Source organism: Malania oleifera, chromosome 7 (assembly GCF_029873635.1).
Source record: "Malania oleifera isolate guangnan ecotype guangnan chromosome 7, ASM2987363v1, whole genome shotgun sequence".
Lineage (NCBI taxonomy): Eukaryota > Viridiplantae > Streptophyta > Magnoliopsida > Santalales > Ximeniaceae > Malania > Malania oleifera.
In genome coordinates, this window is record NC_080423.1 from 25,394,010 (window position 1) to 25,421,134 (window position 27,125).

At 36.9% G+C, this 27,125-nt stretch overlaps 1 protein-coding gene across 4 annotated transcripts in view; it reads right to left on the bottom strand.

Moving 5' to 3' along the window:
* Positions 1-276: 276 nt before the first annotated feature.
* The window catches only part of LOC131160438 (DNA repair protein RAD4), a 40,666-nt gene continuing 13,817 nt past the window's right edge, over positions 277-27,125 (bottom strand). For 2 of the 4 annotated variants that reach the window (XM_058116118.1, XM_058116117.1), the window contains 7 exons: positions 21,177-21,938; positions 18,883-18,986; positions 18,610-18,779; positions 18,337-18,531; positions 18,083-18,235; positions 2,553-2,762; positions 813-1,509 (listed from right to left, as the gene is read on the bottom strand). In XM_058116118.1, coding sequence (XP_057972101.1) covers positions 1,114-1,509; positions 2,553-2,762; positions 18,083-18,235; positions 18,337-18,531; positions 18,610-18,779; positions 18,883-18,986; positions 21,177-21,938 — 1,990 coding nt within the window. In that variant the 3' untranslated portion in view covers positions 813-1,113. Of the gene's footprint in view, positions 767-812; positions 1,510-2,552; positions 2,763-18,082; positions 18,236-18,299; positions 18,532-18,609; positions 18,780-18,882; positions 18,987-21,176; positions 21,939-27,125 lie in introns of those variants that run through there. The other 2 variants (XR_009138044.1, XM_058116119.1) reach the window with 2 other exon arrangements.

Below are 27,125 nucleotides of genomic sequence, written 5' to 3' on the forward strand. Positions count from 1 at the left end.
CATTACAAAAAGATATCTTTGCAGCTATCAGAGATAAAATCACGTCATCCCACAATGAATATCGTGTCCATTGATTCTAAAAAAAAAATTACCATCTGTTCTCCTCAACAAAATTCAATGCAGAACTACAAGGTTAATAATACTAATAATAATAATAATAATAGGTTGACAACATCAAAGGTGCTGTGAATCAAATAATCCAAACAAAAACAATTTATATTTTCAAGAGTGAGAAAAAAAAAAACTTGGGCTACACTTGGTTCAAAGCATAGAATATGATGAGAATAAATATAAATCATATTAGAATAAAAGAATACATTAAAAAAAAAATTATTCATGCAAATATGCAATCGCCCACGCTACTTCATCCAATGTGGGCATTTTTAAATGAAAAATTTTACATGATCAACTGTTTTATATCAACAATACTTTTTCTAATTTTTTGTAAGTTATTATATACTTAAAATATAGTCGTTCAATATGAACCAAACATACCATTAGCAAGTTTACTAATCCTTCTTGAACCATGTAAACCTCTCTAGCCCGCTAATGAGATTTTTTTTTTACAACTTCTAACCCATGGAACATACCTTTAACTTCAGTCCAGCTTTTACTTGCATCTCTTTTTTGGTGAGTTGTTACGGAGGATATTCATCCACTGTAGCACAGGAGAGAACTGATTTGTTAAGGGGCGTTAGGACCAGTTGTTCTCAGAGTGGCTTCAAGACGAGACTGTTGGGTGATACTTCAGCAGCATTAAAAATTGCTAAACAAGCCAAAAGGAGAGAGGAAAAGGAGAAAAAGCAGTAGAGAAGGACAAGTTAAAAGTAGCATTGAAGAACAAAGGGAAACAACAGTGTAATCTGCATGCATAAGCTCTTGCAACATACTTCTTACAGAAGATAAATAAATTTAAAAAAAAAAAAAAGAAGCAAGAATATTACCACAACTTCTCCTAGATGCCACCCACTTGCAGTAGTACTAACCTAAATTACACGACAACATCTTCCCGATATTACAGACAAAATATGAAGGAACTTCTCCAGAATCCAACCACCTTCATTAAGGATCGTGGTGTCAAAATTCAACAAGGAGATTACCACACAAGCAGTGCTACAACTCCTCCACTTGGACAGAAAATCCACAATGACAACGCTTTGTTCGTACCAAGATCTGCGCATCTGAACTCTGATCCTCTGTCAAAAAGACATGCTCATGATCTTGGTCTTCTGTGAGTTTTGTTAACGGAGCTTGCAGCTTACCTTCCATTGTATATCCTTGCTGGCGAGATTCCCTGTCATCACTACTGCCACCAAACCGTGCACAAGACTCGCTATTTGTTTTCTGGTAGTCAACTGTGGCTTGTGACAATAAACCGCTCCCATAACTGTTGTTCAACCTTTGGCGGGTTACGATGGATGAAAGAAGTTGATACCACCTAGAAATAGCTTGTGTTTCGTTCCTTTTCTTCTCTTCAGCCTCTCTTCTCTCTTCCTCTTCCATGTATGCCTGGCAGATGACAAGAAACAAAGTTGGAGTTTGGGGACTCTCACCAGGCGTAAGTTGGAATTTGCAAAAATAGCAAGAAGGTGGACGAACTCTATCACGAGTTGGAAGATTCAGAAAGCAATACATCTTAGTGGGGAATAGAAGGAAGCATATGTTATTCCTAGCAACCTATTTCACGACTATTGATAAGAATATTAGATCAAGACAACTATTGAGTTATTCCTAACTCAGATTCCTTCATAAGCAAAGACAACAAGGCACAGATATACTGCATGAGCTTCCTAAAACAAGTAAGGGCTCATTTAGTTTTGGAAAACAATTTTCATTTTCCTTTTTAGTATTCCAACAGATTACAAAAAAAAAAAAGTAGTAACTTATTTTCATTTTTACTTCATTTCAATGAAATAAATGAATAACAATAAATAATTTTGGCACTATTTTCTTGTGAGAGTAATTTTATTTTTCATTTCTAATTTTTCAAATAATTACAAAAATGGCACCTTGTTTTTCAATTTTCCAAATTTATATAGAAAAGTTGAAAAACATCTTTCCATTATTTTTTTAGATTTCCAACTCTTACTTTGCATATGGAAATATGGAATTCAGATCTTGGACTTTAATTTAGGTGGATTATACATAGAATTTCTTCTAAATCCACACAAATCCACATTCAAGCCCCAAAATCCATATTCCAAATGTTACCTTATATAAAATTTGAAAAATTGGAAAACAAGTTGTCTTTTTTGTGATTATTTTAAAATCTAAAAATTTAACAAAAATTATTTTGCACATTTAAACGAACTCTTTATTTTTTTACCTTTTAAATTTGAATCTTGAAAAATTAAAAAAATAAGTTAAAAATTTTTATAATTCTTTTTGAAAAACTAAAAACTGAAAAAAGAAAAATGTTTTCCAAAACTACACGGGCCCTAAAGTTTCGACCTTTTTTTTTTTTCAAATTACAAAAATTTGGAAAAATTCATTTCTAATAATTGAAAGTTGTGATTCGGAAACCCTAGTTCACTTATAAATTAGAGACATACCTCCAAAATCGCATCCTTGAACTCAGCACACACCACAATACCCTCAAACACAGGAATTGACCGACCATTTCGAAATTCAAATCCAACCATAGCAGGTGCGAAATCAATTTCAAGCCTCTTTGCAACAGGAACCACCCTTGGCAACCTCAAGTGAACAGTTCCTGGTGGAAGGCACTTTTCAGACCAAACATCCACTTGGCCACGCTCGTTCTAAAACTCAAAACCAAATTAAATCAACATAAATTAGCCATGAAGATAACAAACGTTAGCAATAATAAGCCCAAAAAAAAAAGTGAACACCGAAACAGGAGATTTTTCAATCTATTGTCAACAGAAAAAAAAATGTACCAAGTGGAGGTTCAGTTTTAGCAGGATACACACCAACCCTCCAACAAGTCATCCTAGATTAGCCCCATATCAAAGGAACCTCATTCTCCAAGTGAAACAAATTCACATCATAAGAATGGTAGATCTAGCATTCTTTATCAAGACAAGAATTCATAAACAAGAAACCGGATTTATGCATGGATCAGACTTGCAAGTGTTTATGGAAGATGACATCCTCTTATTGCAGAAATCAGAACATTTCTAACGTCGACTCAAGATTTTGTACCATACCAGCAAATCCAACATACTAGCATGTCAGAATTTCGTAGGACTGATGAAGGTAACTACTGAATATTTTACGACTCCATCCTAATAATCATAAATCTCATCTTAATGCAGCATATTCCTAAGTTGAATAATCCAATGTGATGCCAAAATTGTAAATGGTAGCTGTCCTTTTTTATTTTTACTAGTGAAAAAAGTACATGCATGGTGTGCACCTAAATAAAAAGAAATTTATATATATAATTGCCTTAAGGAAAAACTGAAGAAAGATGGGGGAGAGAAAATGGGTAATTAAGGAAGTGGGAGTTTACAAGTAGTTCAAGAGTTTGTATAGTTTTATTATTAAATTGAACTGTCCCTTTTAATCCTTCATTAATTGGATAATTTCAGAGTTAAAATTCAGTGTTGAAACAGAAATATTGTGTGCAAAATATGCAGATGGAAAACCACCTCTCCCAACTCTTCATTACTAGTAGAGATGAATAAACATGTAAGGGCAAGACACCGACCTTCCCTGAGATTAGCTGAAGAGACGCCAATCACCCCTCTTGAGGTTTGATAAAAAAAACGTGGACCTCCCCTGAGGTCACAGAAATATCCCAAGGAAATGCTGCTGCTGCACTGGCACCGCACAACCACATCTTCCACAACCCTCATTCTTCTCCACCATTCCTACCTGGTTCCATGAACAAACACCTCATAATAACCCTTTGCCTATACCGCCATTACCAGTGTGGAAAAATCTAACCATTGCACAGAATTCCTTCATAAACTCTTGCCAAGCATCCCCTTTTGATCCACCAGAAATGAACACCAATAAACGTCTTCCTTTCCATCCCAACCCTAGCTCTAAAAACACTTCCCAAGTTTGGTTGGTTGAATAGCCTATCAATATCTCATACTACCAATTCTAACACTTCAAAATCCCCTCCTATTATGACCTGCAGCATCCATGATGCATACGAGGACTGACAAAAGAAGAGAGAGGAAAGAGCCACAGCATTGTCACACAAGCAGAAACTTCAAATTATTCTGACAATATCACATCACAATTTATTATATATTTTTTAATTTCAAAATATCAATACAAGGAGTGTCTTACTGCCAATCCTTACTAGCATGAACAATACTTCATTAGCTAGTATTTGTTATTATAAAAAGCTTCAAATAAGAAAGCTGGAGGCTCAAATGGCCAAGCGTGTCTCAACAAGGTCCATTGGACCTTCTGGATATAGAAGTAGAATTGGGTGATAAGTAGTATCTACTTCTCCAATGGATTAGGCTTTCTCAACTTAATGAATGAGAAGCATGCACAATATGACTTTGACATTGATATTGATGAAGCAATAAAAGTGAGGTCTAGGAATTATGACTCATTGGGTCTAGGCATGTAAGTTCATCCCCTATGCCCTCTAGTCACAGTGGTGATGACAACAATGACTGATAATGCTGGTGGAGATGGATATGATTCGTGTTAGTTATGGTGGGCAACTGGGCATGGTGGTGATTGGAGGGGACAACAGACGGAATTAGAGATGGCAAGATTATAAGCAAGAAGTGTAATATTCCTGTCCTCCTCAAGTTGACAATGAGGGTTCACTAAATGAAATGCATGCAGTTAAAAGAGGGTACAACCAAAGAAATGGAAAAAGCAAGGATGCATGAAGAAGAGTCCCTTGATCTATCTATGAGTATAGGAACTAAGCCTAACTACAACAATAACGGTTATGTCTACTCAAGATAGTTTTTCTCAATCATATGCCAACTGTTTCCATATGCAAACGAGCAGGGGCGGGAATATGAAAATTAGCAACTGCATGCCAATGATTATGTACAAATAGGCCAACCATATGTACATGGGCAAGCAAGGCAATAATAAGCACACGTACAACCAACTAGACCTACAAGAATAAATGGTGGTAGAACAAACAGTTCTGGGCAATCAAAAACTGTCATAAATCAGTTGATCATTGCGTATGAGCAACACATGTACAACTATACTCTGTATTTTGGAAATTATATTACATAGAGTGATTATTGTGAACAATATATGTCATCTCAAAAACACTATCATAAGGATACGAGAGAGAATTTTGAGCCACCTAGAAACTCTGCATGGTATTAAATGCATATATTTATTTAAAATGATGATTTTACATGCTTAAATCATTAAATGAATGTCTCATGAACTTTGTAATGATCTGAATGTTCTTTTCTTCTTTACGCATTTAGAGATATGCAATTTATATGCCCTACAATTCGTAATATAAGAATTTTCAATATTCATTTATTAATTTAATTTTATAGCAAAAAAAATGCATTGAGGCAGAAAAAGAATTACAACTTGAGGGGGGACAAGTCCTCAATCAAAAAAATAATTAAAAAATAAAAATAAAAGAAAGCGCCTAACACAATCTATTTATTAAAAAAGAAAAAGAAAAACCATTTTAAACCCCTTCCCATCATAATTTATTGAACACTTTTAATTGTCTAACTCCTGTTGCCCTTTCTTTGCCTTGTTATTACCACAATCCAGTTGACCTATTTGTTCTCCAGGTTTAAAAAATCACAAGCCCGTCTGATCAAACAATGTTGAGCTTCATTACCCTTCCCATTAATCCCCTCCACAAGACACATAGGAGCAGGAAAAATATCATCACTTTTGTGCTCAATTACCAACAGCTCTTTACCCATCCCATCATCCTCAAAAATTGGGATACCATCCCAACTTTCTAATGGAGCTTCCAATAAAAGAAAAAAATCACCAACCATATTAGTAACACCAGCAACCCCATCTCTTACCTCCCTTATTTAATCTCTCATTGGATTTTAACCTCAGATCAGCCAAGCTCTCCACAATAGGAAAATTACCAGTATTATCTCACTTTAAAAATTTTTTAGTATGTTGATCATAAATAAATCAATTTCCCCGTGAATCAACACTCCCTTGCACATTTTTTGAGTTCTTAACCCATTTGAATTCTTGTTTTCCCTAAATTATTTTTATTTGGAAAGCCAAAGCTCCCCCAAGAATTAAGGCTTTCATTTGGCTGATTGTGCTTAGTAAAATCAACACTAAGAACTTGATGCAGATCAGGAGACCTTTGAAGGCGTTATCTCCACATGTTTATATGCTCCGTATTTTATTTTGAAACGGCATCTCATCTATTTTTACACTGTGATTGTGCTTGGAGAATCTAGAAAAAATTATTTGGTATGATGGGAGAAACTTGGGTTTACACGGAATTGGTGGAGGGAATATTGTCTATTTCTTTTAAGGGGTTTGGAAGAAGGAAGTGTTGGCCCCTATGTCAACCCCCCAGGGGGAGTGTGAATTGGTTTTATGAAAACTAATTACTTGATTACCAATTTAAAATGAGTTCAAACAAATCAAGAAAATTACATAAAAATTAAATAAATTAAAATAAAGAAAGTAGGAAAGAGAGATGTAACTGCTTTTCATAGTGGTTCGACTATTCCTGCCTACATGCACTCTCAAGGCCAAGCGGCCAACCACCTTGATGTTCCACTAATCTCCTTACTTTTAACTGTAGCAAGGACACCAATACACCCCTTGCTTTGTACGAAGGCAAAAAAAATATTTCCTCACAAGGAATGACTTACAAATAAAGGCACAAGATAATAACTCTCAAAGAGTAATTTTTTTATTAAAAAAAAAAAAGTAATGTTAGATAGAAAGAATGGGGAGAAATCCAACAAGTTAGGAAAAGGAGTCCATCAAATAAAACCAATAAATAAATCGAAGAAAAAATAAATGAAAAAATAAAAACCACAAAATCACAAAATAAAGCTGGACAATATTAACCAAGGAAGCCCCTTTTCAACCCTCCCCATCATAATTTACCGAGCTCTTTAAATTCGCTAATTCCCTTTGACCCTTCAACTTTCAACTTATGCCAGTACCCATATGCCCTTCATTTCCTCCAATATCAATTAATTTTCAGTCCATTTTATCCAAAAGATTTTGAGCTTCTAACTCCTGAGGAACCTCCTCCATGGGTGTAGGCAAAATTCCATCCCTTTGCTGCATATTGTTAACTAGCCCATCATTATTAAAAATAGATACTCCCACCAAACCATCCAACAGGGATGGATGAACATATAATAAATCCCCTATTTCTACACAATTATCTGAAACCTACCCATATTGTTCTCAGATTTCATCCAACAACAACCTCCCACTGCAGTCAAACTCACCAATATCATCACTTCCGAATATGAAAAGACCCCCATTTCTTTCCTTCCTGTTCTTTACTTGCCCCATTAGAACACCCCAACCTCCTTCTGAGCATGAGACTCTTCCACTATGCTAAGCTTCCCCATAAAATCCCTCCTTAATAGCTTTGCCACTGACTCACCAGATTTGTATCTTCAAAGACCTTCCTCATCTTAGCACTCATACAAGCCACAATCTGATACACATGAACCTTGTTTCCTTCAAATCTACTATAAAAATCAAAACCATCAGGTACCCCCACAAGGCTTCCTCTGATTTTTTATTGTTTTCTACACCACCTTTTAATTCCTCTACAAAACTTGTTGCATTTTTAATCCTGCCATTTGTTTCAAATCTAATCCACTAATATTTTAAGAGTATTCCAAGGATTTCCTAAGAATTCTGTCAAAATAAGCAAGTTATGGCACAAAGAGAGTTTGGAAGAGAGAGTGATTAAGCCTTTGATAATTCAATGTAGATTGCTTGGCTAAAGTTCCTTGGGCTTTAGAGAGCATATTTATAGAGTTTGGGGTCAAACTAACTGTTTTATGCCCATTGGGATCAGTTTTCTACTCAGACTAGTCAACCTATCTCAGAGGCCGGGCAATGGGGCACTAGCTGTTAAAGAGTTCTAAACTAACTGTTGGGGTCTCTAAAAAGCAGGACTAGTCGACTGCTCAGTTGGGCCAGTTAACTGTTCAAGCTTTCTACCAAGGCCGGTCAACCTATTGCCCATTATGCTGAGACCAGTTAACTGCCCTAGGGTGCAAGTTGAACGGCCCAGGCAGCAGCCCGGAACAATCTCCAATCCTGTGTATATTTTTCCCCATTTAAGTGCTTATGCGCCAAGGTCCTTTTTACAAATTACAACCCAATGAATACAAATGAGAGATTACAAAAACAAATAACAAAAAGTCTTCAAGCTTTCTCAATTTGTCCAACCCTAATGGCTTGAAATCCTATTAAAACACACTTAAAACAAAGCCATTAGGGCAAAATAGTTTGTTATCATAAAAAACAAGTTGATGAAACCTTGGGGCTAACAGGAAGGAGAGGGCTGCACTTTGGAAATGCGCCATTTTTGCAGTGTTGTGGGGATTATGGTTGGAGCATAATGCACAGATTTTTTCAAGGAGAAAATTGAATTGGCAGCTGGTATGGGATAAGAGTCAATACCTGGCCTCTTTATGGTGCGTTGGCTTTGGTGTTTTAAGGGAATTAGTTTTTCAGAAGTTCAGCAAGAATGGAGGAATCTTTTGCTTTGATTTTTTACACTTTTTTGTTTTATTTTTTTTTTCCTGGTTTATTCCAGAATTTTGATGGGAGTGTTCCTTTTCTCCTTTTCTTAAATTCTTATCTTATCAATGAAACCTTTTATTTTTTATCAAAAATAAATAAATCAACACCCTTCTGCACAGCTACATGAGTGTAAACTGCAAAAGACCCATCATAAGCATATTTCTGTCCATCGTGGATTACTTCCATCCTCAGCACCAGTTGTTGATATCTTAACACAGTGACTTCGTAATACATCAATATGATTCTCGTGTAGCTCCTGACCCCCCTTCCCCTCAGCTACATGACAAAACAATTCCTCAGACTTGTGTGATAAGCCGAGGAATGCCCAATACCATCTACATCTTTTAAAATACTCCTCCGACTAATTCGCTTGAGCAGAAAAATCTGTTGTTTTATCTGCCCGTAAACCCATAATAACTGTTAAGATTTTATTAAAAATGAATGGCCTAACTTGAAGATAGGTCTCTCCCTCTATTTATAATACAAATTTAAATACATTCTAATGACAATAATACCCTTATTAACTCTCACTAATTAACATACTTACACACTCAATAATAATAATACTAGAAGACATGTATAACCTCTAACACTCCCCCTCAAGCTGAAGCATAAATGTCATAAGCTCCTAACTTGTTACAAATGAATCTAAGATGAGCACCCCCAACGTCTTTGGTAAACAAATTAGCAAGTTGCATGTCCGACATCACATAAGCAGTTGTAATGAGCTTCTACACAAGCTTCTCCTTAACAAAGTGGCAATCAACTTCAATGTGCTTTGTCCGCTCATGAAAGACCGCATTGGCGCAAAATATGAAGAGCAGCTTGATTATCACACATCGACTTCATAGACTAAGAATGCGGAAAATCTAATTCTTCCAACATGTTCTTCCACCAGACAAGTTCACAAGTAGTGTGAGCCATAGCTCTATATTCTAATTCAGCACTTGACCTTGCCACCATAGTTTGTTTCTTACTTTTCCAAGAAACCAAATTACCACCAACCAAGATACAGTACCCGATGGTGGATCTCCGATTGGAAGGCAATCCAGCCCAATTTGCATCTGTATATCCATGGATATAAGTGTGACCCTAATGACAATATAAAAGACCTCTCGTAGGTGCACCTTTGAGATATCTCGAGATGCGAATTACTGCGTCCCAATGACTTATCCTCAGAGAATCCAGAAATTGACTCACAACACTTGTTGTAAAAGACATATCCGACCGAGTAACTGTGAGATAATTCAACTTTCCAACAAGTCTCCCGTATTTTTCTAGGATTAGATAGCAAATCACCCTATCTGGCATTAACTTGCTATTAGGATCCATGTGTGAATTTAAAGGATTCGCAAATAAAAGCGCTAATGCTACACTAGGATTAGATAGCAAATCACCCTATCTGGCATTAACTTGATGTTATGATCCATGTGTGTATTGACTGGTTAAGATCCCAACAAGCCAGTTTCATCTAACAAATCAAGAACACACTTCCTATATGACACAACAGTTCCAATATGAGATCTCGATACTTCTATACCCAAGAAGTATTTCAACAGTCCCAAATCTGTGGTCTGAAACTTAGTCAATAGAAAAAGTTTGAGACTCTGAATACGTTTATGATCATCACCTATAATAACAATATCATCCACATAAACAACAATAAGGATCACCCGATGTAGTATGACAATAAAACACGGAATGATCCACAACACACCGTTGAAGATCAAACTCAAGTACTACAACACTGAAACGACCAAACCATGCTCTGGGAGACTATTTTAAACCATATAAAGTCTTCTTGAGCCGATACACTAATAAGCCTCACTCCCCTTGAGCAATAAACCCAAGTGGTTGCCCCATATAAACCTCCTCCTAAAGGTCACCATGCAAGAAGGCATTTATTGGCTTTTTGAGTCCAATCCCTGTTTTGATGCTGACAAACCACTAGTATCTTATGTGTGCATTTAGTGTGTGAACAAGCTTTCATTTCAGCACGAACATAAGATACCGAAAAATGGAAGCCAAGACGGGACTTAAAGCGTACACACAACTTGACGTATCCCATGAATAAAGAGCAAAAGACAAAAACATTTATTGTATTTGTATTGCATTCAATTTTTTATCTTTGGTCTATAATAATGCATGCATTTGCATGATATGTTTGAATGCTCAGTAATGACTGTAGACATACTTTAGGGCTGCACGCTAGGTTTTTTAGGCTAAATTAAAGAGCATTGACCTTAGATAGACCCTAGGTCCCTGCACATAACTTCAAACTCAAATCTAGACTTGAATGCACAAAGTTAGTGTGTTCGATCGACCGAACCCTAACATCATATAGAGCAACTTCGGTCAACCAAACCTCCCCAAAGTCAAACAGTTGACCATTTGGTCGACCAAGTTTGAAATGAACTTCAACGCTCTGGTCAACCGAACTGGCATGTAGGAAATCCCAACGCTCTGGTTGACCGAACCTCCAGTTATAATATGACATGGTCAACCGAACCTATGAAATTTGGTCAACCGAACTTGACCTGGTCGACCAAACTTGACCTGGTCGACCAAACCTATGAAATTTGGTCAACCGAACTTGACCTGATCGACCGAACCTCGGAGGGTTCAAAATCGCCTCATTACGGTCGACCGAAACCTCAATTCAAAAATGCTCTGGTTGACCGAACTTAATGATATGGTCAACCAAACCTTTAATATGGTCGACCGAACCTCTTGGGTTGGAAATTTTTAAAGGGGTTAAAACGTCATTAACTTTTAATTAATCTTTTCCAAAGTACCAAGCGTGTCCCTCAATGGTCAGATTTCCTAAAAATCTATAAATACCCCCTCCATAACTTAGATTATCAACTTTGATTAACTCCAAATTCTCTCTAAACCGTTGTTAATCAAAGTTCCCCCAAAACCAATTTTTATTGATAAAATCATTTCTTTGGGGCATATTTTTTATCAAAACTCTTCCACTCTCTTTCCACTCATTTATTTCAAAATCATTTTGAAAGAGAGCATATTTATTTTGGGCATTTATTTTACATTTGTATACACTTACTCTTATTTGCATCTCATTTATTAAAATCATGTTTGAGAATAGCCTTGAAATTTCTTCCGGTTAATTTTCTTGATAAACGTTTTTGGAAGAAATCCTTCATTGCACAAATATTTTTCTTGAGCTTAAACTTCAAATTCTCCTAACACTTTTATTAGCAAAAATCTTTGTTGGAGAACATAATAATCATTTTGATATTTTCATATGTTTTATTTGTGCATTAATTATTTAGATAAGCACCCTTACTCTATTGAGCATATTTCATATCATTAGAGAGTGCATTTGTTAGAGCTTAAACTTGTACATCTTTGCTTGTATTTTCAGAAGCATATTATATGTACAAAAATGATTTTTATTGTATTGGTTGGGTTCAGCTCGCAATTGAACTGGAAAGTCTCAGCCCCGTAAGTGTGACCGATTGGGTTTAGCCCGAAATTGAACTGGGGAGTCTCAGCCCCATAAGTAAGACCGGTTTGGTTCAGCCCGAAAATTAAACTGAGATTTTTCCTCGCCCCATAAGGAGAGGATGTAAACGGCTTCTGCTCCGCCCGTTTAAGTGAGTAAGTTTAGTAGAATCCTTTGGGAGTATGTCTAAGGCGAGGACGTAAGCTTGTTTGGTCGAACCTCGATAACAAATCCGTACGTCACTCCCTCTCTCTATCTTATTTAAATTCCTGCACTTTAATTTCAACATGTGTATGAATGTTTATTTGATGTCATAATTATTTGCATACACACATTTGATTTAAATAAGATATACTGCACACATGTATGTCTTCATTTATCGTTTATTATTTTACATACACACGTGTATATTGGATGGGATATGATTTGTGGTGAATCGGCGAAATGCTTAATTTAACCAAAATGTTTTAAAACCCAATTCACCCCCCTTCTTGGGATCACACCAATTCCAACAGCATTTTTTACATCTAACTGATGCAAAGGCCAGTGACAATAGCCAAGGAGACGAACAGATGTACTGATGTAAGTTTGGCAACCGAAGAAAAAGTATCAAAATAATCCAAACCATACACCTGAGTGTATCCCTTAGCAATAAGATGGGCCTTTAGACCAGCCACAGAATCATCAAGGTTGACTTTCACAGTGTAAACCCAACGACAACCAACCACAAACTAGTCAAGAGGAAGAGATACCAAGTCCCAAGTACTATTGTCATGTAAAGCACTCATCTCTTCAACCATAGCATCCCTCCACCATGAATAGACTAAGGCTTCCGAAACAAATTTGGGAAGGGTACTAGATGACAAAGCAGTGAAAAAACAATAATAGGAGGGTGAAAAGGAGTCATAAGAAACATAGTTGGAAATTGGGTGTTGAGTACATATGTGTTTACATTTCCGAACAACAATAGGAGGATCAACATCATAGGAAGTATGATCATCAAACGAGGAAACCAAAGGCATGGTAGTAGAAGCTAGAGGGGACTCTCTTCCTTGGAGTCGCCGTCGTGAATACACCTACAAATTAGGATGATCAAGGCCATGAGAATAACTCAAACTACATAGAGACTCAGATAGTAGGTTGGGCAAGGACAACAACGTAGAATCTATAAGATTAGGCAAAGAAGAAACTCATTTAGCTCAGAAGCGCTCAATGACTGGGTGTAGTAAGGTGTAGAGTCTGTAGACTCAAAGAAAGTAACATCGACAGAAACAAAGAAGTGGTGCAACACAGGACTATAACAACGATATACCTTTTGAGTATAATAGTATACAAGTAGCCTAGAAAGACACATTTTATAGCAAGAGGATCCAACTTATCCACCCCATGAGTTAGTTGATGAACAAAAGACACCCAAATATACGAGGAGGATGAGAAAATAAAGGTAAATTAGGAAAGAGAATGGAGTAGGGACTCTCAACACTAAGAACAGAGGATGGAATTCTGTTGATCATATAACAAGCAGTAAGTACAACATCACTCCAAAACACTCTAGGTACATGTATTAGATAAAGTAAAGTGCGAGGGATTTCAAGAAGATGTCTATTTTTCCACTTTGCAACCCCATTTTGCTGAGGAGTGTGGGCACAGGATGATTGATGAACAATACCAAACTGAGTCATATAAGTAGTGAATTGGGCACTAAAAAACTCTTTAGAATTATCACTTCTAAGTATTTGAACTGGCAAACCAAATTTAGTTTTATTTCAAAACAAAAGGCACAAAATACATGAAATAACTCATAACGATCTTTTATTAAATATGTAGTCATTCTTGAATAATCATCCACAAAGGTTACAAAGTACCGGAAATACAACTTAGACACGACCCTACTAGGACCCCATACATCTTAATGAACTAACATAAAAGGGCTTGCAACCCGTTTATTGACCTGGGAAGCAAAAGAAACACAATGGTGCTTTCCCAACTAACAAGACAAAATCAAGACTAGACACAAAACTCAAACTAGGAACAAGACATTTTAACTTTTCCAATGAAGGATGACCCAAGCAACAATGAATTTGGAAAGGTGAGGCTGGAGTAGTGTAGGCGATAGAAGGAAATAGCAGCTCAAAGTGATAGTCCACCAACTTCACGCCCTCTGCCAATTGTCTTCCTCGTCTTCAAATCCTGAATAACCACAAAATCGGGGAAGAATGCCACTAAACAATTCATGGATTTAGTAATTTTGCTAACAGACATAAGATTGAAAGGAATTTTGGGAATATATAAAACCGAAGGAAGAGAAATAGAAGAAGTGGAATTTACAGTCCCAATTCCCTTGAATGCAGTAGTGGATCCATCAGCAAGAGTAACACAAGGTAAATTTGCGAGATATTAAAGAGTGGAGAAAAAGCTAGGTATACCTATAATATGATCAATGGCAGCGGAGTGTATGACACAAGGACTAGGATGAGAAGTACTAAACGACAGGCATACAATGAGCTTACCTATTTGGGCAACATATGCAATGGGAAGAGAAGCTTGTTGGGAGGCTTAATTTTGCTAGAACTTGAAATACTCTTCCTTTGACATTGAGACAGTACATTGCCCCCCACTTAACCCCAAAGGTGAGGAGGCAGTGGTGGCTGCATTGGTTGCCCCCAAAGGTGGGAAGTCAGTGATGGTTGCATTGGCGACACGTGAAGGTCTGCCGCAGAGATCCCAACACTACTCAATACTATGATTATTCAATCCACAATGAGTGCACTTGCGAGGAGTACCTCTGCCTCATCTGTCTATATCACTACGACTACTCAAATCATCGCGATAACTTTTGCAGTTGTTTGGTAAAGAACTGGAATCACTCAACAAAGTTTGTCCTTTCAGAGCTAGATGCAAGAGCAGGAGAATGCGTGCTAAAGGAAGAATGAAGGACGCGAGAATAAACATCAGCAAATGATGGCAGCTCGGTACTACTAAGTATTTGCAACCGAACTGCCTCAAACTCAGGTCTCAAGCCTGCTAAAACATGAAGAACTGCCATCTGCTCCCTTTGCTTTTGCATCTCACGAACGTCAGTAGTTATATGTTGCATGATGTTAAGCTCCTCATGAATACACTTCATCTCTCCAAAATAATCTACAATGCTCCTATCTCCTTGTTGTAACTGAAAGTGCCCCTAGGATAAATCACATACATGTAATATTACTGGGGTAAAGAAGTTTGACAAAATCCTAAATCTCCTTGCATGTATCTAGATGCATACACTTCTGTGCAATCTATGACTCCATCGAATTCCATAAAAGGGAAACAATCAAGGCATCTTCCTTAACCACACATCTTTTCTCTTCTCATCAGAAGAATCAGATTGGAGCAAGTGATCAAATTTCCCTAATCCTACTAAATAAATCTGAACAACTTTAGACCATTGAACATAGTTCTTTCCATCCAACTTTTGAGTAGTTATTTGAGGCAGCGATGTAGGGAAAAAAAATTTGGGATTGATAGATTCCATCCCAACACTCACAAATCAGCAATCACACCAAAAACAAGAAGAACAATCAAAACTAATCGGGACAATCACAAACTATGTGAAGCACCGATACAACAACAGACGAGGTGAACAACTCACTGATGGATATAGGACTGCCATAGCTCTCACAAATCAGAAACTGCACCAAAAAAAAAAAAAAGAACAATCAATAATCGGAACAATCACAAACCATGTGAAGCACCAACGCAACCACGAACAAGGTGAACAACTCACTGACGGATATAGCGCCGACACAGCATCACAATTGAACGTATGAATGCTACCACAACTCCAAAAAAACTCACAAGGAAGCCTTCACAAACCCTGAACAGAAATTAACGGAATACCACAAGACTAGGTTGAATTTTTGGGCAAAAAACTGGCCTAACAGCTTAACAATATAGTCTAAAGAAGGAATCGGAGTATGGCAGAAGAAGGGGGAAAAAATAGCCAGAACTGTTCTCACGCTCTGGCGTGTGGGGTGCCCTCCAACAATGGGGCTTTGTGGGGTGGGTAGTCCCCCCGCCCGGGGGGGGGGGGGGGTGTGATTATGGGTATATGGTTGGTTTTGTGATTTAGTACGGAATGGGGGTGGATTAGGGAAGAACAGCCACGGGAATGGTGTTTTCCGGCGACGGATGAGAGAAATAAGGTTTATATAGGATCATGCTCTGATACGATGTTAAGATTTGATTAAAATTGAATGACCTAACTTGAAGATAGGTCTCTCCCTCTATTTATAATACAAATTTAAATACATTCTAATGACAATATTTATAATACAAATTTAAATACATTCTACTGACAATAATACCCTTACTAACTCTCACTAATTAACATACAAACACACTCAATAATAATAATATTAAGAGACATATATAACCTCTAACAATAACATCCCGACTGTCAAAGCAAAAATCCCCAAATAACCTGATATTGATAGGGTTTCCCAACATTACCACCAACCCTTTGAGCTGCAAAGATCCTACTGGAGAAGAAGACGAAGCCACACGACGCGAACCCAACCGCCCCAACTGCTGCATTACAACCTCCCAGCAGAATGCAAATACCCACCATCATTCTTCTACCCCTTTTATGAGACTAGGTCATCTCGTTAACCTTATCATCGTGAGACTGACGTAAAAAGGCTACTCCAAAACGGACCTCAACTGAGTTCTGTAGGACCTGACTAGTTAAACCTTGTTTCCAATTACACGTTTTGAGAACTCTATGGGCCTTGGTTGAAAAAGAGTTAGTTTTACCTATCAATCAGCCCAAATCAAATAAAAACATAAAATTCCTGGTCCACTTCAATTGAACCTAGCTACAAGCCCTTCTGCAACACCACTCCACTTTGAAACCCTAGCCGTCAACCATCTTTCTCCCTAACTAACTGATGCTTGCAACAAAACAGCAACAAACAGCCACAACTGACACAAAGATCAGCTTTCTTAGAAGATGATGAAACCACTCCCTTCACACATCATCCACCCAACTCCCTCCTTCACATTTGACTGAACACCAACCTGCTTCTCCATTATCTCCAGACTCCAAACTTTGACTAGATCTACAATAAAAATACAAAGCCACAGAAAAATCTCTCCATCAAGAAACATTCACTTCCCCAGGAATAGAAACCGAATGCCCTTTTTCCTTTAAACTCCACCTCAGCTCCAAAAACTTTCCACTTCCTGTAGACTGAAGTGCCAACCTATACCAAAATTTTCCAAATTCCTTACAATGAGAAATCACTCCAATCACGCGAAGTCCGATGAAAGAAACTTAGAAAACCACCAGGCAGCCACCAACAAGACCCTGGTCGATCAATTCACCCCCGGGATTTCACTCCAACAGAGAAAAATAATATAAAATAAAACATATTCCCTAGGCTCCTCCTGTTGCAGATTGAAAGACTTGCCTCTGATCTGAACTGTCATCCAATGGAAGTCTTTTGCCATAATGATCAAAGATCATTGTAGAGAATATGTTTAGTAGCTCGGTGAGAAGTGGAAGGAGAGAGAAATGCAAACAAAAAATTATGTTCCTCAAAGAGAGAGAGATCTTTAATTTAGTTTGATCCCAAATTATGCATAATAATCTATTTTAACATTTCCCAGAATTTCATTGTGAATCTCTATTATTACTACTAGTCATTTCTTTAAATCAACATAGAAATCAAATCGAAGTTTTATGAATTTCATAAATTGAGACCATTGAAATTTAAGTCTTTGGATATAACAAGCACTATGCGCTAATTTTGGCATGTTTATGATACATGAAATACAGACACACATGTTTGTTGTTTTCCTCGCCTGAACTAGATTGAAAGACTAGATTCACCCCTACTCAAATGACAGATATCAGAAATTGTAGCATTTTACCTTTGGCACAACTCCATTTACAGCATGAGGAAGGCACAAAGGCTCCATTTGCCACTTCCCGTAAAGTGCAATGGAGCCTCCACCATCACCCTCACTGTATTCATCAACTTGATCAACTTCTACTTTGTTGAGTTTAAGAGGCCGCTTCAACACCTGAAGAAAAGATCACAATTTTATGCAAATAAGAAAGTGCTCAAATTGTAACAAATTAGCGCACCTGTTTGCACAACTGTAACATTCCATAAGCTAGAGACCTTTGCTGGAAGCTCGTTAGCTTTAACCTGAAGTCCATCACGCAGCCATCTTTCTTTTGTCTTCAATGTTTGGACACACGTACGAGGGTAAACTGGATGGCCTGAACAAAAACCCAGTACAGGACCCTTTGGATGAAGTATCTGATACTTGGTGAGCCATCTTTCAATAGCATATAATTGATGGCTTCTATAGGCCTGAACATAATAAACATGGTTTAAAAAAAATTAATGAAAAATGAATTTCTACAATCTAACCAGTTGAATTTTCCATACCTGTTGATTAGTTGGAAGGGGCTCAGTTAATGCCCTAGTATCCAACTCCATATCCTCCAGAGAGTTCCTAGTACCAATAATAGAGTTTACAACAGAAGCTTCTGCATCAATTTTCTTACCAGACTCATCACACACTTCTATATCTGGCTCCCTGGGCAAGCTAACCTGGCCTGGAAGAAACTGACATGTTCGATAATCAGATATCTTCAATCTTTCCACCTCAACAAGTTCATTTAGATATTAGAGCAGTAGCATATCACAAAATGACCATACCTCCAGTTGCTCCAGACTCCAACTCTTTCAGTGGTGCCAACACGGCATCCCACCAATTGGAATCTATTCGTTGTGATGATATCTTATACCACTTCATACAGTACCTAGAATGTAAATGTATTAGTAAAGCATTTGGATAATGAGATGAAAACAATGTCTAAGCCATGTTTCCTAATTCTTCAAGGAATTCCAAAGAGCCAATACTATTTCATATAATACTAGGAATGTAAATGCATTAATGAAGTATCTGGATATTGAGATGAACAAAATAAATCGTTTCTTAACTCTTACCAACACAATGTCTAAGCCATGTTTCCTAATTCTTCAAGGAATTCCAAAGATCCAATACTACTTCATATAATATTAGGAATGTAAATGCATTAATGAAGTATCTAGATATTGAGATGAACAAAATAAGTCGTTTCTTAACTCCTACCCCTGTTTGATTTGTAGAATGAAAGAGATAGGAATGGAACTTGAGTGGGAATGGAATCGAAACTGCTGAAATGGAATCAATGTACCATAACTGTGTTTGGATACTCACATAGAATGACTATGGGAATGGGTGAAATAACACGTTCACTTGCAAATTCAAATTCAAGTGGCTTTCACACACTATTTATAAGAAAGCCTCTAATACATGAAATCACACATTTATCTCTAAACTAGATGAAATTACATACCCCTAAAATACATAAATATTACAAACAAGACCCAAAATACACATAACCCTATACTAACAAACTAAGCACACACAATTAACTACTAGCTAAACCCAACAATCCCTTGACCAAATCCTTCTTATCTTAACTGTTTTCCAATAAGGATCTTCCCATAGTCTTTTTTCTTGTCCTACATCACTATGTGTTTTTCAGTGGCAACCAAGTGTTGTGGAAGAGTAAGAAGCAGATTGTGGTTGCACAGCCAAGTGCTAACTCCAGTACCCATACTACCTGTTTGAAGAGCTTTGTTTTCCACATTCACAACCTATGGTGTTTGTGTGTGATAATTTGTTGCTTACATTGCTTCCAATCACAGTGTAAAGCTGCATACACTATGACAACCCTCCCCCACCCTCGCAAAGCAGGGAGCTTTGTGGCCCATGGACGCGCCCTTTTCTTACATTGCTTCCAATCCAATTTTTCATGAGTGTAAAACATATTGGTAAATTGTCATTTTGTTGAGACAAAGCATGTGCAAAATCTCATTGCAGCCACTCATGTGAAGTCTGAGCATTGATTGGCTGGTCTTTTCACTATGTATTTTTGTGGGTTGTGGAGGGGTGGGGGGTGGAGGGTGGCTATGTTAAATTCATTTGCGACAAGCCAGTAGCATATGCTATACACGCTCCAGCTTGAGGGGGAGCGGTAACAAGAAGCCAGTAGCATACTATACATGCTCCAGCTTGAGGGGGAGAATTACAGGTCACCATATGTTAGTGAGGGTACTATTGTCATTTTGGTGTGCATGAGATATATTATAAAGAGTGGGAGACCTCACATTACAGTTTAGGCTCTCAAGTTACAGCAGACCCTCTTTTTTTCCTTCATATATAACTCCTCCAAAAATAAAGCATTGGTGGGGCAAAACACACTTCCCTCCTAAAGTTTCTAACAATGCCAAAAGCAACTTTTTTGTTGACCAAGGCATTAGGCAAAACCCAACCAACAGAACAAATTGCAAAGACCATGACACACCCTTCCACCACCACTCTACAATGCAAAAATCAATGGTACATTTTCTTTGCCTAATACATACATTTAGAATAAAACAATTCCTACTAATAAGATGATGTACCATTGAGCATTTAACCGAAGTCTTTATCTAAGATAGAAAGCTGCAAAAAAATCCAAGTAAATCTAGATTTTTTTACCTCAATTACTCCTCTATCACCATATATCAAAGCATCTTGAAATAAAATTTGACCGACAACTCGCTTCTGTTCTTATAGTCAACATAATTGAATCCTCCTTCCATCCAGCAAGGTTTAGCTAGTAAATCAATGACATAACAGTGTCCAACTCCTGATCATGAATTTTTCTGGCGCATACTATATTGCAGGGCAAAAAGGTCTCAATCCACATCTCATAATCCCCGGTCCCAACCCAAGTATTCTCATCACTCAGCATCCACGCACACATTAAAGGCAATGTCAAATTATGTTTTCATGCAATATCATGCCAACTAAACAAGGTTACACTTAAAACTGCAGATAATAATTTTCACTTTAGATAGAAGGTAACTGCATGTCACAAAAAAATGCAAAACATGTAAGAAACAGGAGGATGCAAAACCTGCGTGTCACATCTTTAGCCCCATGCCCAGCAAAAGCAACCACATATCTCAAAGATGTTTTACATGCAGCAGCAGCAGCTTCTACATTCTGCTCTCTGTCAAGAATTGCATTAACAGCATCTACATGCACCCACTTTCCTGTCAAGTTCTCTCCGCTGCAGTAGACTTCTGCCCAATAAAGAGGAGGTCCAGCTCTTGTTGATCCAATTGCAGTCGAAATTCCCTGAGAAGAAGTGGAAGGCTCCTCACTTTTAATCCTTTTCATTCTTTTCAGAGGAGAAAGGAAATTAGATGAATCACTGTGCAAATCTTTCACATCTGAGGTAACACTATTCTCATGAGTTCCAATAGCTGTGGCAGAAAGAGCCATTTCCAACTGCATCTCAAATTCAAGATCCCCTTTCCCCTTTGATCCCTCAAACTTATTGACAAGACACTCTTCTGAGATATCATTTTGACCTTCACAGGCTAATGAATCAAATATTCTCTCTTTCAACTGATCAGCAAGGGGAGAATCATTGGGTTGATTGTTTTTGCCAGATGAATCACTATTCTTCCTTTTGCATCCACCCCTTTCACAGACTTTGTCTTTGTCATCACATGCTGACATTTTTGGAGAAGTTGAAACCTGATTTGGTCTATGCACCATCAGTGTTGAAGAGCTAAATATCCCCTTAACAGCTCTGCTTGCATCTTGAGTTAAAGTTTCATACTTATCAGCATCTGGCTTTAATGAGGCTACATCCAGAATGGACACAAAGCTGAAAATAGAAGATATAATATTAAAGGAAAAGCAATTATTTGCTTTAGTAAATTATAGTTTACAACAAAAAAAAATAAAAACTGCTTTTATTTTTTAAAGCAAGTATTGCACAAGAATTTCAAGCACACAAAATATTAGTCTTAAAAACTAACCAACAAAAGTTGAGATCCAAATGACATCATACGATTCATACTAAGCTAATGAAAGAACTTCCAAAATCAGATATCTTTATTAATCATAATTCCTAAAGAAAAAATATGTAGCAATGTGGCTATCTGCCATGAAACAATGAAAGACAGCTCAAGGACTGGAGAATAATTATTTTCTGGCACCACTAATGACATATATGTTCCTAGGGTGTACAAAAATTACTTAAAAAACCAAAAACCAGACCAAAACTGAACCATATTCCAAAGCGGTTTGGCTTTTCAGTTTTGGTTTTTTATTTTTATTTCATAAAAATCAGTTTTCGGTTTCAGTTTTGGTTCTATGAGAAAGCCAAACTGGAAAACAGAAATATTTATATTGTTGCATGTTTTCAGGTTTTTTTAATAATATAGTCGTTATATATTAACCTTTTTACTTATTTTTCATTTTTATCCAACTCTAATTTATAGTAAAGCCTTTCATTTTTACCAAAAAAAAATGATAATAGTTATCTTTAAGTTGATATTGGAAATGGATGGGAGCCAAGATGAGAGGGACTATCAAATTTTATACAAGAGAGAATATTCCCCTATATTTGCGCTGAGGCTTGCTAGGTGTGGCATGTTGCTGGGTGCTGCCTACCTTTTTGTTGTCTTCCCAGTTCTCCCATTTGTCCTACATTGATTAAAAATGAGAAAGCTCTTCCTTCTCCTTCCTATATAAAGCCACCCCCATCCACTGAGTTGGCAAGGATGGGGATAAGCCCAACCATAGATATTTTTGTGGGCCTGACTTGAAAAGCTCCACATCTTTCCATGTGTATATTGAAACTAAAAATATTTACAAAAAATCGATGGACAACCAAACTGACTGAATAACCAGCGGTTTTTTATTTTCTGAACCAACACAGATTTAAAATTTTTGGAAAACTGATTAGTTCAGTTCAGTCATTGGTTTATGCCAAAATCAAACCGCAATGAAATAAGGGTGAATGAACCAACCATAGAAAGAGATCAGAGACCTTGGAGAAAGAAGGCATTAGAATTTTTAAAGTTTCAAGGTTCATCAAAAGAAAATTCAGAAATGGAATTTATAAAATTCCCTAAGCATTCAATTTTAATCATCAAATTTCATGACATTCTTTCATTAAAAATTAAACCTTGCTCTTCTACGGAATTATAAGCAGGTCTATTTAATATACTCTTCTCACAAAAGGTGGCATCTTACAGTTAATTCTGAGCAGCCAACAGTAATCACAGTCAAGATTAAAGTTAAGGTGCATCATATAATTATACATTGTTCCATTATCCCTATTGTTACAGTGCCTTTCAGGTAAACATATTAACATAAGCTGTCATGAAATTCAAGAAGAAACAACTAGAGATGTCTTATTAATAAAAAAACTGTGATGCACTGATGCCTTGAAGTGCAGTTGAAACAAAATTCTCTGGGCCTCAAGCACGATGACCATACCTAAACATATGAAGTTTCTTCAGGCTCACTCTATAGATTTTGAATAACATGCATGCGCAATGCAGCAACCAATAACAAATTCTACCAATAAAACCAAGGCTCCAAAATGAGCTACTCTTTCAAATCAAAGGTACTCGTATGCATATTCTAAGGGAACTCTATTAAAGCTCTTATACACACCAAAAGTGCTTTAAAGTACTGACTCACTCAACTTATACTTCTGCAACATTTTGTTAAAGCCAAGATTCAAGAATATAAATCATAAAACTTTATTGATTTCCTAGTCAACTGTTGATGCATTTCTATACTACTTATTACTTGAAAGGAAGCATCTTAGTTTGAGCACACAAGCACATGCAGGCATGTGTACCACAATCCCAATCCCACATCAATTGAGGTAAGGGTAGTTGTGCTGCTTACTTGCTTATAAGCTTGGGCAAGCATACTACACACAGCTTGGCTTCAGCATTTTGAGCTAACTGGCCAACACAAAAGTTCTTAGGCTAGCAGCTTTGGCCAGCCCTAGTAGTCAAAGGCATGCCTGAGGCGCGCCTAGGCACGAGGCTCTCTGAGGCAATGAGGCTGGCGCCTCACAGGGGTTGAGTGAGGCGACCTTGAAGAGGCACAGTGAGGCACACTAAGGAGCACTTCACAAATGTTCAGATTATACTTCGTTTTTTTTTTTTTCTTCTCTTTTAATCTCAACTATCTGTTTTCTTCCTTTTCTTTATTTTTTGCTGTTTTCATCGAATTGCTGCCGCTCTTTCCTCACATATATACTCCACTGCTCTCAGACTACTTTCTTCTTTTCTTCTTCTTCTTCTGGCTAGCGGTGCTGCTCTCAGTCAAAGCTACAAACCCCCTTTTTTACTTCTTTTTTTTCCTTTCGCTGTCTTTTTTTAAAATTTCTGCTCTGCTGCTCCTCTTCTTCTTCTTCTTCTTCTTTGTCTTCTTCTTCTTCTGAACTGCTCTGCTGTTCTGTGCCACCTCACTAATGTTCTTTCTTTTTCCTTTTTTTTTTTGCAGTTCTATTTGTAAAATGAGCTGTTTTTTTCCCCGGAAGCATTTCTTTCTCTCGGCATTTCTGTTTCTGCAATCTGGAATTTCCGCATCAGCCAGGGAGCTTAGGCGCAACGGTAAGGTTGTCGCCGTGTGACCTAGAGAGGTCACGGGTTCAAGGTGTGACCTAGAGGTCACGGGTTCGAGGTGTTGAAACAGTCTCTTGCAAAAATGCAAGGTAAGGCTGCGTACTATAGACCCATTATGGTCCACCCCTTCCCCAGACCCCGCATATGCAGGAGCTTTGTGCGGCTGCCCTTTTTTTTAGTCAGGGCTGCACTGCTGCTGCTTTTGCTGTTATATTTTTTATTTTATTTTTTTTATTTTTTTTAATTCCTGGCTGCTTATTGCTGCTTCTATTTTGTGGAACTTATGGCATGAGCATCGCACATTATTGAAAATTTGTGTTATAGTATTACTATTCATATTTATGTCCTAGTATTTAATATTTTGATATTTCAAAATTCAAATATTAATCCTAATGTATTTACAATCAAAAATCCATAATGTAGGGTATTTTACAGACAATTTTAATAAATGCGCGCATCACCTCTATGAGGTGCGCATCTTCACCTCGCGCCTAGGCTCCAGGCACCCTTTGCACCTCAGTGCGCCTTGCACCTTTGACTACTATGAAGAGCACCACCAAAGGTCCAAATTACATTATGTAAAGATATAGTTTTACACCACATCACTTTTTGAGGGGTTCAGAAAATTAGATCTTCATTCTTACTATGAAATTTTGACTTATATTTGTGTATGTCAATAAAATTTGGGTCCCATTCGATCATTAATCAACCTCAATCAAACAAGTCAAAGCTGATGTGATGTAGAGCAGGAAGCCGGCAATTGGGTGGATCAATTTAATTGAACTTGGAGGTTGATTCCAAGAAATATATCAACTTGTTGGGTCCTAAACCCAAATGTCTTACATTTAATTCAGTTGACCATATATTTGCGGGGTTGACATAAATATGTGGGTTTTAGTTTTCTGTAATTTAATTAAATTTAATTTCCCATATATCCTAGTAGGTTGTATTGCTGTGAGGAGGTTATTTATTTAGAAATTGAATTGGAAGTTACTCCTTTCCTAGACGACATTGCGAAAACTCTCTTTGTTCCACATTTTGACACCCAGCTCCAGCCATTTCAGTTTATTTGCAACTATGTAGCCTCTAGCCAGCATGTTCCTCCACTTGAAAGTGATTCCACCACTCTAATTTTGTTATCAAATGTTTCCTCTCTTAACAACATGTGTTTTAAGTGAAAAGGGGCCGGAACCCAAAATAATACTTTTAGGGCAATTTGTGTTTTTCCTGGATGATAAACAGCCTCCAATTGCCTCCAGGCCTTCTTGCCATCTCCACAACTACCTGGAATCCAATAGGTAAGAGCACAAGGGTGGCCAGGCCCTCTTGGTAAAACTCTAGATGAATTATAATTTGCAACTTCTGGTTGCTTGTACTAGAACGATGAATACCCATCTCTAAAAAATGCTCATGATAAAGCAACCAACAATGCTAAATTGTTGCAAAAATCAGAATCCATGACATCAACTCAAAAAGTTACTTAGTTTTTGGTCTCATTTAAATATTTATTTTCAGCTAGTTTGGAATTTTAAAGGCAATAGTTAGTGCAAAGTTTTAGTTGCATAGTGCAGATTTAACAAGCACTTGCATATGGCCATGATAAATGACACTGTAGATGCAGCACGCCAGAAAATAGCCAAGCATAGCAGATAAAATCACAAACTGATTTGAGGTTTGAAATGAGTAGGAAAAAAACTAAGGCCTGCTTAGTTGTGGAAAACATTTTTTATTTTCCAATTTTTTAGTTTTCCAAAGACTTGTAAATATTTTAGTTTACCTTAAAATTTTTCAAGATTAGTATTAAAAAGATAGAAAATAAAGAGTTCGTTTAAATGTGAAAACAAATTTTCAATTTTTAATCTTGATTTCAAAATAATCACAAAAAAAACAATTTGTTTTATAAATTTCTAAAATTTATACACGGTAATATTTAGAATCTTGGATTTTGGGGCTAAAATTTGGATTTGTGAGGATTTAAAAGAATCTTTGTGCATAATCCACACAAATTAAAGTCCAATATCCAAATTCCATGCTCCCATACGTAAAGTAAGTTTTAGAAATCTATAAAAATAATGAAAAGATGTTATCCAACTTTTCTATCTAAATTTGGAAAGTTGGAAACAAAGTGGCTTTTTTGTAATTATTTGGAAAATTAGTAATGAAAAATAAAACTATTTCCACAAGCAAATAGTGTCAAAACTGTTTATTGTAGTTCATTTATTTCATACAAATGTTGTAAAAACGAAAAATTAGCGACCTTTTTTTGCAATTTTTTAGAAAACTAAAATAGAAAATGAAAATTGTTTTCTCCAACTACACAGGCCCTAAAAGACTGGAACAGATCTTACAATGGCCAAATCAATGCATTGTGAGACACCACCCAAAGGAAAATAGAGGATATCAGAATATGATTAGAT